General features: G+C 37.7%; 1 protein-coding gene across 1 annotated transcript in view; it reads right to left on the bottom strand.

The window, feature by feature from the left end:
- LOC140237731 (atos homolog protein A-like) overlaps positions 1-17466 on the bottom strand; it is a 62293-nt gene that overhangs the window by 24250 nt on the left and 20577 nt on the right. The window contains exons 2-4 of the mRNA XM_072317658.1: positions 14249-14460; positions 4572-4786; positions 3557-3682 (exon numbers count right to left, since the gene is read on the bottom strand). Of these exons, the coding sequence (XP_072173759.1) occupies positions 3557-3682; positions 4572-4786; positions 14249-14460 (553 nt within the window). The remainder of the gene's footprint in view (positions 1-3556; positions 3683-4571; positions 4787-14248; positions 14461-17466) is intronic.

The raw sequence follows: 17466 nt of genomic DNA, 5'->3' as shown, positions 1-17466 counted from the left end.
GAACTGTACACACTCTTTAAAAACAATATCTTGGCACCTTTATTGTTACTTTGTGGGGGTGGGGGCTTTGCAGTCATTTCCTACACAGCCATGATTGCGTGTTCATGCAGAATTACTTCCCTTTTCCTAAACGTCATAATGTGTCACAGTGCAGTGCTTCACAGAATACATGCCAATGCTTCAGTGCAGTGAAAGGGATTCTTTGTGACAGCCACATCAGTAAATGCAGAGGGTCTAGTTATATGTTTCATTTTCTCTCTTCGCTTTGTTATTTTGCTATGAAATTTTCTAAATATAACACAGAGAGTCAAAAGGGTTTGTAGTCACAATTAAAACATTTTACCGGCTTCTCATAAAAACAAAACAAGCCTATTGTTCATCTTTTTGTTTGAATGAGACTCTTTGTATGGCACAGTGGCAAACCTATCCCATTTTATTGCTTGGTCAGAAACAGAATGTATTGGGTAATTTGACTCACTGTCATGAAATATCTTCTGGGGGAGGGGCGTGGATGGAAGAAATGAAATATAAGAGGCTTGCTCACTATGACATGAGTAAGGATGACAATCACTTATATTATCACAACAACTGCACTGCCCATTGAAGTGGTTCAAGTTACACAGCTCGAGATCTGTACAATCAATGTCATTCTACACTACACATCAACACCATGACACCATACTTTCCACAATAAGCTAAATAGTATCAATAGCACTGGGGGAGGTGGATATTAACAAATCAAATAACATATTCATGACATTCGGAGCAATGATAATAATAACTGCATAGTGGGCGGAACACTACATATCCTTACCCTTACATACCCTACGGACTTGCAGAAAATGGATAAGGACTTGTTGAGCAGGAGATATTACTCTGAACATCCATAGACCAGTTTCTGTTTGTCAAATTAAGTTGCGCTACTTCAGCAGTAATAAGTGGCCAAAATGTCCTTTGAGTCATTGGCGTATCAGGACAATCAGAAGCATGTAACCCAAATTCAACTTTCATTCACTTCCTTGTGGTCAGCGGTCAGACTTCTGTCAACTCTTCACAACCTCTCACAGTCGTGAGTCACTCCACACAAATCTGTTCTGGCTCATTTTTGTGGAGGTGGTCGGGCTCTCGTCATGCATCTCTTTTCTCCTTTGTTTTCTTGTTTTCTTTGTGCAAGCACATGATAACCTTTGTCTGGTGAGCTGTTTTCAACTCAAGAAGTCCTGTAAAATGTTGTTTTTCACCATGAAGGCAGCTGGCTTAAAAGAAGAATACCAGAGGTAAACAAAACCATATGGCTGCCACTGACCACCAGTTTGTGGTCAGTGGTCTGCTAGCTCTGAGCACATTCTCACAATCCCTTTGCAAATACTGCGCTTTATTGCCAATGACCTCCTATTCAAATCAAATACACTTTCTACTTTCTACACTTATGCTACTACTCATGCACAATGGAGGAATATTATTAAGGCTATATTTGTACATGTTTTGCAGTCCTCGTCACTGTATATTATATGCATACAGTCTTAAAGCATGGGGTTTCAGCGGATTACTACTTTCAGTCCTTTATAATAGTTAATAAAATCAGGGAATATCTACATGTATTCATGATATTCAAGGGTTTGTTTTCTTGTTCTGGTTCTCCATGGGTGTGTATGTTTGTGAGGTATTTATGGTTTTGCTGTTTTGGTCTGGTTGTAGCAGAGACTCCAACCCAAATCACCTTCTGATCTGGAGATTCTCCCGCCCGAAACCCCTAGCAAACGGGAGACTCCAAGTTGATGTGTGCGAAGTTCCTAGGGTTCTAGATGTTTTCTGGTGCTATCTAAGGCTTATTTTTTCAACATACGATAGCAATAAGTAAGAAATCCTTTCCACCGGGAGACACAGACCCAGGGCGGGAGAAATCAAATCTCAAGCGGGAGAACGGGAGATTTTGCAAAAATGGGCTTTTGGCGGGAGATCTCCCGTTGAAAACGGGAGAGTTGGAGTCTCTGTTGTAGGGAGAGAGGTCGGTGGGGCTCTTTTAAGACTCCATTAAACTTGATTTTGATTTTTTATTTTCAGAGACAGGCTTTTGAAAAATAAGCTTTTGTGAACAGCTTAGCAAATCTGCACAGTGCCATATTTAGAGAGAGATGACAGCTGTTTACCACATTTCTTATGTTCACATCACAACAGGAAATCTGCAAAATTGCTAATTGCCTATTTCAGCATGATGGTACCACATTCAACACCAGGCATTTACAAGTCTATTGTGGGCAATAGAGAGTACACAAATTTGTTATGTAGCCAGAAATTACTGTCATCATTCACTGCATGTTTGACATATATAGGGGGGGGGGCATGGGTGAATAGATAACAGCATGATTGAGAGAGCATCTTCTGAGAGGAGCACCAGATTTTGACTTTTCGAGATTTGTGTTTAGGTCAAACTGATTAGATTTGATGTGGTCATTAAATAGAAGCCTCTCGGTGAACTGAAGTAGGCACCACAAGATCTAACCCCTAATGATAATTTATTCTGAGTAGCAAGTTGCTTTAAATGGCAATCATTGTAAAGACAGAGCAGATCAAAAGAATATTTGTGTGATATTGGACATGTATTGTAAAAATATACATATAGCATCTATTCATATGATTTTCAAAATGCCATGAGTTGATCTAAAATCAGTTAAAAGAATAAAACCTTGGTCATAATGACTGTCACTTCTATTTCCCAAAAGAACACAAAAAGTAACCCCAAAATATAATCCTTTCTTTAAATTTGTGAGTCAATGCTGTCATACCTCTCAAAAGACAAGAAGGACATACATGTCCTGTACAGACATGTGGCCTGAGTCATGGATAAAAATGACCCTAGTATGACAATGAAGTGCAGTGACAGTCTGTGCCTAAAAGTTTACGACAACTAGGTAAGACCTGACAAATATCACAATCATGTGACCACTGCAGCTATTCACAGTCACCTGATCAGACACAATGTTTGCTGAGTTTTATGCAGATAATCACGCAGTCATAAAACTCTTTGTCTTGTTTCCTCTAATCATTAGTGATCTGCAGCATGGTTCTGCAGAGCCATTGGCACAAATAACCATATCATGGGGTCACTTCTCCTTTGCACCCACTAAAATCTTCCTGGTTATAGTGTCTTCACATGCTGGAAGGCAACACAAGAATGAGAAAAGAAACAGCCATGTACTACAAATGTTTTCATCTTGACACACAAAATTAGCTACAAATTAGCTTTCATTTCCTATTGAATTATGCTATCACTTTAGAAATGATAGATATGAATAAGAATGAAAATATTACCAAATTATAAATCTTGAGGGAAAATACTGCAAATTATGAAATATGTCAAAAAATCATGAAATGTCAAAAAAAAAAATGTTATTGTTAGTACTATTGAAAAAATAATTGGAACTTTAAATGAAATCAAGCCAATTTGAGGGAAATTTATATCTTCCTTTCATTAGGCCAATCTTTCAGACTACTGAAGTGACTGAGAAGGCAGCCATAATGCCCTATAGTAGAAAAAGGGTAAGTGGGCACCCACCTATACACTATGTTGGCTGGTGAGGCGCCGCAGGTTTTGCTAAGCCAGGCACTGAGCTGAGAGAAATGGAGGAAAGACCTGACGGCTTGCATCAACATGTGAAAGTGACTGTATCCATCCGAGAACCTGGAGGAGAGTTGGTTGGAACAAACGACCAAAATGAGTGAATACAAAATCACAGAGACCAACGATCACTTCTAGGGCAGAGAATAAACTGGAGAACAAGAGCAAACACAATGCATTCCTGAATATATTTGTGCAGAACACAATGACTAAGCAAAAGATACTCCACAATCTACTTAAAAAAAAAAAATAAAGCAAATTTTTTATTAAAGAAGCCAGGCCAGTAAATTTGTCGTTACAAGCCAAGTGATGATGTCATCCACCAGAGATCACTTATTTAAAAAAGCTGGCTCTATTAAAAAAAAAATAGTGAATGCCATAACATTCCAGAAGCATATTAGAATCTGAGAAAAAAGGAAATATGCCTATACAACTGTTCTTGTTTCGGATTTGTTTTTCAAACTTTCAGTAAAAGGAGTATTTATATTGCTCCTAGTTTTGTTGACAGATCCCTAGACAATCAATCCTCACAACAAAACCTGCTCAAATTGCTCTATATTATCTTTAAATGCCTTTGATTGTTAGTAAGATTTGTATTGAATATGTATGAATATTCCATGCTATCTTGGATTGATGTCTAATTCAAAACTATGGACACATCTCTCTGGTGAATTTAATGTCATTCTTTGGACGATATGCAAAGTTCAGAAAGCCTGATGAGGTAGGATACAAACAAAACCATCATTCAATGGCTCAAATGATGTTTTGAAAAGCAAACTGTCTTGAATGATTATTTTTGTCATGTATTCTTACTGCACAGGCACCTGTAAACAAGTTCTCAATACACATGACAGTAATACTTGCTGCATTGACTCTTTATAGTGTCTTCAGCCCAGACCCCCTACGTCAAGTAATGGATGACGACATAATTGGTGGTATCAGTTCTCCTTACCTCTTTGGTAGGACCTGGATGATCCACTGCTCCAGAACAACATACTCCTGCAGTCCCGGTACCTGTTCCTTGCCTCCTTCGGCCGACGCCCCAACCTCAATCTGGCTCTGGTTGTCATGGCAACAGTCCGGGTAGAGAAGGACCTCCACGGAGACAGGAATATCATTGCGGCACAGGAAATTGATGTAGGCGTTCACAGACTCAATTTGAGAACACTGTAATTAGAGAAAGCCGGTTTGATAACATGAGAGCATGATGCAAGCAAGATACCAACACGCACGCACACCCCGAGCAGGATTCATGATAGTCTTAAGATGAGCTCTACGGTCATTAAGATTACTCATATTGTCATCATCATCATTAAGGTATGGAGGTGTTAAAAGATTCATTGAGCAAATGACAAACACCTCAGTTCTCAATCATCTTTCCCTCAAGCACTTGCGATCATCCCACGGCAATTATACAAAGGGCGTGTCATTACTGCAAACAGCATTTCAGTTGACATGATTAATTGCTTTGTGGTTATAAGACAGATGTAGTATCTTGAATGAGGAAAGCCTATTAAGATATACTAACTGACAATCGATCGAAAGAAAGTGATATCAACATTAGCATCACAGATTATATGTCATAGTGCTATTAGATACAATGTATTTTGACCAATTTTAAGCCAGGCTCTCAAAATTCCACTAGGTTTGATCTATCTCATCTTTTGAATTACTCTGCAAGCAGTCAAAACAATTATTGTGTTTTGTCAACTGATGCTCTGTTACATATTACCTGCTACCCAGGCCAATATCTTTTTTTACCTCAATGCTTGTTAAACTATCGAAGAATATGTTACAGTTACGATATCATGATTGCTTTGAACTCCTTGACTCAAACCATTTATATCAATTATAAGTAATATTAAATCCCTCTCAATATTACTTTAATGAATTGGTCTGTACTAGTCCATGCCTATACCCATATGTTGAAATTTCTTCACCTTACTGCGACGTACACATACCTCACAGAGCAAACAAATGCATAATTTCTTACATATCACTGTACAGTTACATACCACTGGTATTCCTTCACCAGCGTTGATTGAATGTTCTGATATTTTTACAGTTTTTTCCATACTATAAATGGTAAAACCTGAAACTATTACCCTGTCACATCATTAAGATCACAAGATCTTAATTCTGTTCAGATTATTTGGTACTGTCATTGATGGTCATTGAAGCTGAACTAAGAAACCCAATGTTCATGTCAAGTGGACCCACTCTCAACGCAGGTAAAATTCTCTACGAGACTTGATCCTCAAACTGTATGTGATGAACATGTGAGTTAAGTACGGTAGAAGTCCTATTAGGATATGCCATGACGAGTACAGGAGGTAGACAGATGGACAAACACAGAGAATGCCTAATGCTTCAAACATCCTTCCTGGCAAAGGCATTTTAAATGTGATTAAAGCGCCCTTATCTACTATGCATTTGTCATATACAGGAACACATGCGATCATTCAAGCTGGAATGAATCTTGGCTTCATTATTTCCATTGGGAAGCGCAGTAACATCTTGAGAAGTGAAAAAGATACTCCATACGCTCCACATGAACTTTTCTGCATCTTCACAAAAGCTTTCTCTGAAAAATGAACAACTTGGATGGTTGGCATCCAGGCAAAATCTATGGAGAAAGGCCCAGAGTATGCAAACACAAGTTACTAGTATCCACCAGAGTTGAGACAGCATGATAGGGAAGATAGAGGAAGAGAGGAAATGAAAAAATTGCATAGAGACTCCATGAAACGAGAAAGAGAGAGAGCTATATAATATGTTAAATACTGTAGCCTTGAGTCCCTAGCTACATTCATTTTGAAGTGCAGTCATGGCAGTGTTGATGGGCTGGCAAAAAACGAGCCACCGATCAATCATTGCAGGGAAGGAACCTTTCACTCTTTTAGATGGAGAATCCGAGCCTGAAGGAAAGACAGGCTATTAAAGGGCCTTTGTAGAACAAGATGATGGGCAGCTTTGGCTCCACAGGCCATTCCTGATGAATGGGAGGCACCGTCTGAGAGGATGACAAATCTCAAATAGACATTTTCAATCATCCCTGCATGCAGGTACCAGTACGTGTATCCCACATCTTTAAGCTCTATACTTGTAGTTAAGCCAAAAGAGAGGAAAAAAATGAAGGCAGATACCCATCAGTGACACAGCAAGAGATTCACCCACACACACACGCACACACACACAGAGTCAGATGTATACAACAAACGATACCATCATCTTTTCACAAGGTACAGAGAGTGGTCCACACAGATTTTAGCATGTCACAGTGCTTGCTAAAATTTTTGTGCAATATCTTTATGGAAAAATATGCAAGACATTTTTGGCACCATGCCAAAAAATGACCGCATGCCAAATGTAAGATAATGTCTCTTCAAATATCTGTTTAGTTTACCAATGAAATCTCCACACGAGCTGCAAAGACGTCTTGCTTATCTATACCGTAAAATGAGGAATGTTTGCACACATTTTAATTTTGCGAATTTCGCAAGAGCCAAGATTCACGAAATTAAAATGCACACGAAGGCTCTTGTCTACACTATATGCATTGAATGCCAAAGGCATTTCGCGAAAATTTCATGCCGTGAAAAAGGCCGTCGGCTCCAATTCGCAGAAATTTCATACCGCTAAAATAGCATGTTTTACAGTAGATGAACACACCAACAACCTGCATCAATGTCAGGAGGAAATAGAAGACAGCACAAGGTCACGGTGATTTGCTGGGGATGATAGTAATAAGGGTTAGAGAATATTGCCATGTACTAGTAATCTTTGACAGACACAACTCAAACCAAATCCTCTTGTCCAGGGAAATCTGTCTCCATGGTTGTGATTCACAACAATATTACTATCACTGCAACAGTTGACTTTTTGAATAGTCTCTACAGCATATAGTGATACTGATCTAACAGCGTGAAGGAGATTTAACTCTCTCAGAACCAGTTCTTTACCATTCGCAATATATACTGCACTACTGCCACCGGTATTGATTGTGCATTGTATCCCAGTATAGTATCTCCTCTGCTAAAAAAGAGTAAGCAGTCTATGATGTGTATTTGATCCAAACAAAGAAATGTGTCTCAATCCAGTGGGGACGACTGTACTGAAATTTCCTGGCAATCAGAGCGTAATGCGTTTCATGATTGGGAAGCTGGAGATAATTGCTGCCAGCGACCGAGTGTAATTCACTCATAATCATGTCATATGATAACAATTTCTTCTATTTCATTCATTCGAAGCAAGTCAAAATTACCTAGTAATCAAGGCTTCCCCATCTACAGAAATAATTCATGCTTCCCTTGCTGGAGAATCATCTTGTCTGTCTCAGTGATTGCCTGCAATATTCAATTTGCAGACAATTTAAAGCCTTACACGACTGTATGTAGAATGTTGGTGAAAAAGTTTTCTACTAAAATGAGTGCATCATGACACTGTCAAAGACCAGATAACAGAGATAAAAGTGGTGGTTAACAAAATCATTCTCAAACTACGTACCCAGAACCAGATACTGCCAATGTGAATATTTGTTGTCATCCTAGCTTTTGGTAAGCATTTTTTTCTTTATCATTATTAAATCATTATCATTCACAATAAACTTTGGAGTATGTGCATTTATGTTTGCATAATAATTTTTAAAGATTGAAAGCATCAGATTACCCAGGGCATCTGATCTGCAACTGCCTCATTCTCATCCATGTACTCAGGTACGCGAACATGAAAAGATTATATTCTGCAACTGTACAGGAGATATATGTTGCACTTTTATAGGCTGGAAGATGAGATTGTGACATGTAATATACTCTTTCATCTATTCAATAGGCAAGCACTTTCAAATGTTACGGATGTATAATAGAGCCCACTCTGAATAGGTGTACGTGTATGGCTGTGCATGATGTGACTACCCCTTTACACACAGCAAATATGGGAGAGAATGAAAAAAGCTCGCTGCATCAGTCAATGTTAAACATCTACCATTACTTATCCATTAAGCATGCAAGCTTGGCATTTTTTTCTTTTTTTTATTTAAAGAAGTTCAATATACAATGTAATCCCCTCTCATTTCCTGATGAAATGTTTTTTACATTCCATTGATATCCTTTGTACTGCAAAAAATTGAAATTAAAAACATGATTTTCATCTCACACAGCAGAGTGCTAAAAAATACTCTCGCAAAAATATCCACTTTTTCAGTAATGTGGTTGAAAACTAGTGGTATTAACATTTATGTAAAGCCTCACAGTGACATTCTCTGTGACATCAAACGTTAATCTAGATACATCTTTTTTATTTCTTTTAGCCCGTGTTCAATGAAGTCTTTACTCTTATTGTTTGGAAATTGATACAGAGCACTCATGTGAAGTCTACTGAGTAAGAGATTAAAATGATCTCATGCAGGGACTAGCACAACAAAAGAAAAAAAAATCAGAAGAAAAGCCTTGATTCAATACTAACTCTACATCTACATGTGACAGCTGAGTTTACAGAGGTTTAGGAATGCTACATGTAAACATACCGGTGACAGATAATGGCATGATAATATGAATTGAAGGGGAACAGAGCACCTATATAATGCTGCTGCAGTGAATTGAAAGCAGCCATACATCTCCTCCCATGAGTCCCAATGAAATTTTCACCATTGAATCTTTCTCATGCCTTCTCATCCTTGATTCAATTACTGATGATGACATCATATTATCTTGGTTTGAAGTGGAACATCTGAGAATGTCATTCACGCTATGCATTCAAAAGAATCAAGACGTATCGTCGATATGTTACACCATATTTATACATGCCGCAACAATACTATTCATCCTTTCCAACTGGATAAATGATTCTGAGATTCAAGAGAGGTCCATTCTATGTTTTCTAAAGTTACTAGAAAGGAAATTTGACAGAACTGTCTGATGAAAGTAATAAGAATAGACAAAAAAGGATGACTCTTTTTTTGTATTTTTTTTTCAAGAGTACACACATTCAATTGTGCTTTATTTAGATCAAATTCTGTGAGATGGTTAACAATGCTTTATTGTACCATAATACAATTGTCAAAAGAAAGGAAAGAGTGTAAGAAGGACATTTCAGGCTCCAATGCGAATGGGCAGTTTCTTTTATAATGGCTGGCAACGCATTTGGTTTCCATGACAACAGTGTACGTAATGGTCTGGCACAGGCAGTGAACAAGAGGTGACTGGTCTCAAAATTCACTTTAAAATTACACACTAGACAAGTTCACTGCAGCTGTATACATGTACCAAAATATGGAGTCAGATTTTAGATAGGGTACATTGAAAGTTTTACTCTTTTTTTGACCAAACATTTTAAAATTATAGTTGTCTTTCACAACCCAGGTTTATTCACATTAATGGTTCAGTAAACAGATTTAATTTTATGTGATGTGAAGTTTCAGTATCATCAAAATCTATCCTAATATCAAAGTGCAACAAGTAAAAATGCCTTACAGCTTTTGGAAGAGGATAACACAGTCTTTTAATACTATAATGTGAACCTTATCAATTTGTGTGTTTGTTTGTTTTTTTCATTTTATGCTAACATTCATAGGAGCATAAATGACATCCTTGGGCAATATGGTACGCACACATTTGCTTCAATATGGGTTGGATATACACGGCCTCATGCTGACCCAAGATGAACTTCATAAGGAAGGAGCTGATTTTCCTGCCCATCCCAATTCAGCAAGATCTACTTATTTCATCGAGCTCCTTTTCTTTCCTTTTAAGATAAATTGTCAGCCAAATGATGCTACCAATTAAAAGACTTGCAATCTCCATTGCAGGATACTGAACATCACTGAAGCTTTTAAACTGCAGAAAATTATTGGACAACAAATGGCTTTGCAGCATATAACGGAGCATTACAGGTCAATCTTCAGGAGGCATTTTATAATGACATAGCATCAACTCGCAAGATTGTGGGACGCATGTAAAGCATGACTTGCCAATCTGTACAACCAACCCGCTTATATATCCACGCGAGCCCCGCTGTTTGACGTGACACCGAATCTATTCCTGGACAGCTGGAGGAAACGTACTTGTAATTCTGTCAAGAGTGATAATCCCCACTATGATTCCCCAGGAGCCGAAACCGTGTATACACCCCAACATATGTCAGGCAATTAGAGTCAGGATAGAAAATGAATTTGATACAATTGCTATGCATAGCTTGCTGACAGCCTACAAAGTCATGACCCTTGCCATTTTAAAACCTAATCCAGAAAGAGTAACTTGAAGCAAATTCTGTCTCTTTAAAACTACATACATGTATATACTGTACATGTGCTAATGACCAGGTGGTAACGCACAATAAACGACATGCCAGAGAAATACCATGTCCCGATTTCTCCTTTGAAAAATTGTTCTATTTCAATTTCATACAGCATGGTCCTGAATATACCTGTTTTATGACGAAAAAAACAACAACAACCTAGACTTGCATTAACTGAAACTTAGTAATACAAAGATTTTCTGATCTAGAAAGTGACCAACAAATCTAGCTGTCACTGTAAATTTAATTTCTGTTAAAAGATTGATTTCAGAAAATCTATGTTTGATGGAAAGTTGGATCTCGTACAAAATTTATAATGTCAAAGCAAAAAAAATGTTTTGCCTTCTTAGGTAAAGACAAGAAAAGTTTTGCCTTTCCTTTGTCACTGTCATAAATTGCAGCATTCTGTGGAGACTAGCATTTTTTTTTCTCTGTTGTGCATTGTACAAAAGACTAAAATACAATGTATCATTTCTGTTGAATTGGTAAAGAAAGTGACTATTACTAGGCCTATACAAGCTGTTATTTTTTGAGTGTTTAATGTTTTCAAATTTTGCGAATCACCCTTGGACTGCAAATTTATTGACATGTGAAAATATCACTACCTCATCTTGATTGCATTAAATTTGTGGCACTAAAATATCAACATGCTCCTTTTGTGACAACTGGCACCTTCTGAGGTGGCCATGGCCATGGCTGCTGAGTATGTCACATGTTACATGCATCCCTCTTCAATCAATAAAGCCTAAGTGCAAGATCTTTGCTGCTGAGTTTGAATGCTATATACGCTATGTGCATAAATATGTGTGCACTACCAGTAATTTCTGTGAATGTACATTGCATTGTCTCTATATAGTGAGAAAATACAAGAACATGACGTAGATCTCATTACTTGGTAAACCCACACCACACTTGCAATATACCGTACCTCAGTGTCAAATCGCGTAAACAACGTTTCACAAAAATGTCTGTGAGCTACTCACTCACAAAAATATCTTTATATGAAAATACAGTACCTCAAGTGGTCTTGGGGGATTGTATGCAAGTTCAAAGCATTTGCCAATATTGCATTGAGATCTGTAACAGATAAAGTCATCACATAATCTGACTACCTTGTTCTCGGAGGATATGTAGAAAAGTAAGATCATGACATTTGCTGGAATTGCACCTTTGGGAGCACCATAAAATAGAGCAAACATGTTGTTAGTGACATTTCACACATTAAACAAACAAGGTAGCGGTGATGTCCTAGTAACGTCATGAACGTGGCTATTTCAAGGCACTGATTGAACAACTCATACGGCTGTTTGCTGACTGATATGTATATAAACTTTCCTCATATTTGCCTGGAATTAATTAAACATCTTGCTTTTCCAGCATTTCAATGAAGTAATGATAAGCCTACCACTCAGTGAGGTACCCCCTCCCCCCTCCCCCCCCCCCCCCCCTCCCCCGATAAATGTTTCATCTGACATCAGCCTTGTGTGACAGGAGGCCTAGTTCTGCGAATACACATTGAGACACTGTCTGGCTTGGATGTGGAGTCATTGCAGGTAAAAGAGGGCATTGATGTGTGCAACATGCAGTATGCATTCCCTTCCCCCACAAATGTGGATCCAGTTGTATGGGGAGGGGAAAGTGGCTCACCTCTCAAACTCTAACCTCAAGCTACAATGGGCTATTCAAAATTGATGGTAAAGTAGTAGCTTCCATACCACAAATATATCCTCTGAAAAGACATTGAATCCCCTCTCTATTGTTGATAAAATTCCTATATACAAGTAAGTGCAACTGAAGCAGCAAAGGCAAGAAGGACAGAATTATATAGGGCATGAAGGTTAGGGCCATTTACGCATCTGCAATTGTATGACCAACATGTCCGAAGGTTTTGTGTGTCCACATTGTTACAGTTACAGTTCATTGTTCCAAAGGTTGTTATTCTGAAGGTCCTTGATTCCGAAAATAAAATAAGGTTCTTTATTCTGAGGGTTTGTTAATCCCAAAATGTAAATAGGTTAATTATGCAGTAGGTTTGCTAATCCAAAAATATAAAAGGTTTATAATTCTGAAGGTTTGAAGTACACATCTTTTGATTACTTTTGAATTAATGGACTTTATTTCATTTTCAGTATAACAAATCTAATTTCATTTTTGGATCAACTAACCTTTGGGATTAAAAACGTTACCCATCATCACACGGTTCACAGATAATGTGATGTATAGCAACTTGTACACAGTTTTGAGAAAGTTTAGAATCACTGTATCTATGCCTGTGAATGCTCAATATACCGGCCCATTTCCCTAAATTTACCATAAACTTCTAATGACTATGATTATTAATTACCTTCAGCTGGGACTTTGTTTATGACATCACAATGCATTCTAACATTGTTTTGTCAATGGCTTTTTGATGACAAAACCCTCTACACTCTCCTATCTCATTTCCATGACATTGTATCTCGCTATTATATTTAAAGTCACGTTCTGAGTTCTCAGTTATCACTGGCAATGGATTTTTCTCCTCATGTATCTTTTATGCACAGTGTCTTCTTTTACTGATTGCAAGATACGATGTATGAGTAAAACCCTGCAACACTTTCATTTTTTTTTTTAAACACAAGTTTGTTTTAGGGAAGCACACAACTGTCCTCTGTCACAAGCTCCCCTAATTCAATTGTTTACACATGACAACTGCTATATGTACCTAATATTAGGCACAAATGATTGTGCAATGCACTCCAATTTAACTGACTTTTGCTGTCATGATCAGAAGTGAGTAAGACCTTTAAATTTGTGCCTAATTTATCAGTTACTTTCACAAAGCATTACTTTCTGCCATTTATATTCAAGGAATCATCTTCCAGTGGCATTATTGCATTAAGTTGACCTTTTTTTTGTCCTATTAATGTTACATCAAATGAAAGAGTAACAATTATATTAATGCTTATTACATTGTACTGGTAGATAGTTTCATTCATGATCCATTTCTATTCAAGTTGCCCTTCCTGAAATGTTACAAAATTCCTGGCTAGTCTGTACTATCTCCCTCCCCCCCCCCCAAAAAAAAAAAAAAGAAGTGAGATGATTTACATAAAAGTCTTCATGTCAGCTTGATAACCTACAATGTATGTCATTTGTTTTAGAGCATTCAGTGTGACCTTTTGATGTTTGTGCTTCCTGCATACAATACTTAGCAGAATCATTGTTTAAACATATATTCCTTTTGCAAACACTGGTTACAAGCTTTTGGTGCATTGCAGTCTAGGAAGTTCAGAAATGCACGATCTGTCTCGAGTTCACATAATTGCAGAGACAACAGAAGTGGGGTGTCCTTACCGACTCTTTCTCAGGACAGCACTGGTGCTTGGACGTGCCCCTGGCCGGCGGGCAGTGCTCACCCTCAGTGCGACCCTTGACTGACTGTTCCGGCTTCCTCCCCTCCAGGATGAGCAGGGCGAGCTCGGCACAGAGCTGGGCGGGGAGCCATTCCCAGTCTGTGCTCTCCTCATCCAGCGGTACCTCGCCCCTCCCGGCCTTGTTCATGAAATCTGCAAAAAAGAAAAAATGAATAAAAAGAGGAATAATCAGAGCGATTATTTTATCACACACCTGCAGATACAAGAAATAGTGACAAGAACGATTAACAGGAAAAATATGCAGTGCATCAACTCACAAAGCAGCTAGCATATGCTCAAAGAACAAAACAGTAAAAAGCTCAGGGAATCCCATACAACTGACATCTCCTGTGCTGTTTTTCTTGCTCTACATCATGTAAACCCTTAGCTTCCTCTAACTTTCTCATGACATGGAATTCTGGGTAACATTCAACTATTTGGCTTTTAAAATGTAAGAGAAGCTTGTACTTCTAGTCAGTTCAAAGAGCTCTCTTCTCCATATATCGTGTAACAACGCAATCGAGTCAGCTATGCTGAAAAGTTTCTATATCTTTATCTGGAAGTTAGGTAAAGAAATGGAAAGTTGACTATACTTTTGTATAGTATTTGCTAGAATTGTGATATTCACTGGAACTTCATGTTCATCTGTGTCGAGGAAGAACTTGTATTCAATATTGTGACCTCACAGGAAATAATCCAGGAATTCAATATAGCTGACTTGTAAAATCACTGCCTACTTAATAGACAATCAGATGGTAAAGTTTCGGTTGACGAGTTTGGTAGTAAAGAGACAAAAACACATCAAACTGCGGAATATCAGCCTTGCCGAACAGTCCTGGAAAGAGGAATGATTTGTAATTTAGCATAGCTATCCCTTCTTTATGATATCATATCCTGTAAAAGTGGTTAGTTTTGCACGAGTAATCTTTTGTGCTCGCTGGGTAAGATGAATTACGCATGATTTCAATCACGCAAAATCAAAACATTTATTCATGGAACATATGAAATGTAAAAAAAAAATATTTGCGTTTTTTATTTTCATGCTGGTTTCTGGTCACACCAAATGCACAAAAAACTTCCACACCACAAAAATTTCCACTTTTACAGAACTCACTGTACTAAACACAGTTTGTATAAATGTTTTTGGACATGTTATGAAGAGCATTTGACACGTAAGGATGAGCATCAATCTCAACAGCTGTCTCATCAACTCACTGTAAAGACGAAAACAAGCACTTGCCTTGAATAGTAGACTAAGAGAGACAAAGAAGGAAATTCATCCATTTCCATTTGACCTCACACTGGAGTTCTATCATTTTATGCTTGAAATGCATCATTCCCACAGTAGGAGAGAGCTGCTTTATCTCACCTTAATTGCAAGTTAAAGGTCCTGTTTACCTTTGGGAGCAGTGATTTGAAAAATTTTCAAGATATCACATTTGATGCATATGTGTAGGTCTGTTGTATCACAAAAACATCCTACCAAATAAAATTTTCGCAATAAAGCCTAAAATAAAAGGAGATCTCAGTATTTTTCTCAATAAACCATAACTGTACACGGTTTAGTCTGGAAACATTTTTATTATACCTATTGTTCACATTTTGAGTATTTAATAATACGTAATATGGGTTATAAGGATTCAAATTTTTACAGTGGTTGTTTCTATCCCTAACTCACATTTTAGAACTATTTTAAAGCACTAATGCTGGGTTTTTGTTTCATGTGCAAATGGTAAATTATGCCTTTAATGTCGAGAGAGAGATTTTACCCAGGCACTTTTATCAGGAAGCTCAGCCCCATAGCAAAGAGCCCAATGGGAAATTCTAGTGGTATTGTTGCTGATTCTTCATTAATGTTAGTCTACCTCAGAGACACAGGTTTTTCACAGTTTAAACAAAAGGTAGCACAAATAAATCACTGACACAAATATAATAGATTGCCTGGGAGTGATCAAAGCCTTGTATGATAGCACACTGATTTTGTGCTTATGAGCAGGATGAGGTCCATCAAAGTGTTTTGTACTCCACCGAGGCTGCCTCATGTTAGTAAGCGCAGAAGTCTGGAGTTGAGGCTACTTGGGTTATAAAGTGACAGCCTTCGCTCGTGCTTAGAGAAGATGAAGGATCTTGGCTTTTTCATACATTATACCATGGACCCTAACGGTAGGGTCCATGATTATACCAACGACTAAAACTTCAGTTTACAGTCATCACGCTACATGAAGTCGGAATATAAGACCCTCTGTCTCACAGTAACAGAAAGACACAGGTATTCCATGATATTATGATGAAAGAAAATTCAAGAACAGTACTTTCATGTATTTCCCACTGCTTGACTTTACAGGTACCTTGGTATGGTAAATTTTGATATTTGATATGGTATAACCAAATCTGACATCATGAGGATACTTTGATGGACAATGTAGAGGCTTGTCAGAAGTGACTACACACTGTACAGTTAAAATCCACCGCAAGCAGTAAGCTGTATTTAGTGACCGCATGACCAGGTCCACTGGCACACACTTTCACCATTGCCACTGTAGTAATATCTATCTACTGTTGTACATATGTCAGAATCACATAAATTCTACACAATTTTAAAACCTGAAACTTCATTTTGCGTCTATCTGTAGATGACTCCCCCTTCCCCCCCCCCCCTCAAAAAAAAAAAAAAAAAATTCAAGATCTTGTCACAGATAAGTATGTAACCCTATGGAAAATGATGTTATTCATTAAAGAAAAGCAAAATTCGGCAAAATGAACAAAATATAACATGAAGTTTAATGTCAGACTTACGATGTCTTTCTTTGGTTTAAGTTGAGTGAAGAAGCTTTGTAAACAGAACATGCCTATGTCCTGACTTTGTCTATAATCACTGCTTGTCAAATGATGCATGATTTATAGGCCTGCAATGAATAGAAATCTGATGAATGAACATACTGTCAACAACACCATATCTCTCTATTACATGTATGTCACTATGAGATATTACCTTGTGTGATAACTGCATTTAACTTTCAATATTTTTCTCTTACAGACATCACTTTCAGCTACAACACACACACACACACACACACACACACACAAGTTTGGACAAAAGCATCTAGACACCTGACAAAGAATACAAAAAAAAAACTTCATTACCACTATATTCCCAAT

This window comes from Diadema setosum, chromosome 14 (genome assembly GCF_964275005.1).
Source record: "Diadema setosum chromosome 14, eeDiaSeto1, whole genome shotgun sequence".
Taxonomy (NCBI): Eukaryota; Metazoa; Echinodermata; class Echinoidea; order Diadematoida; family Diadematidae; genus Diadema; species Diadema setosum.
This window is presented reverse-complemented; position numbering and strand designations above follow the sequence as displayed.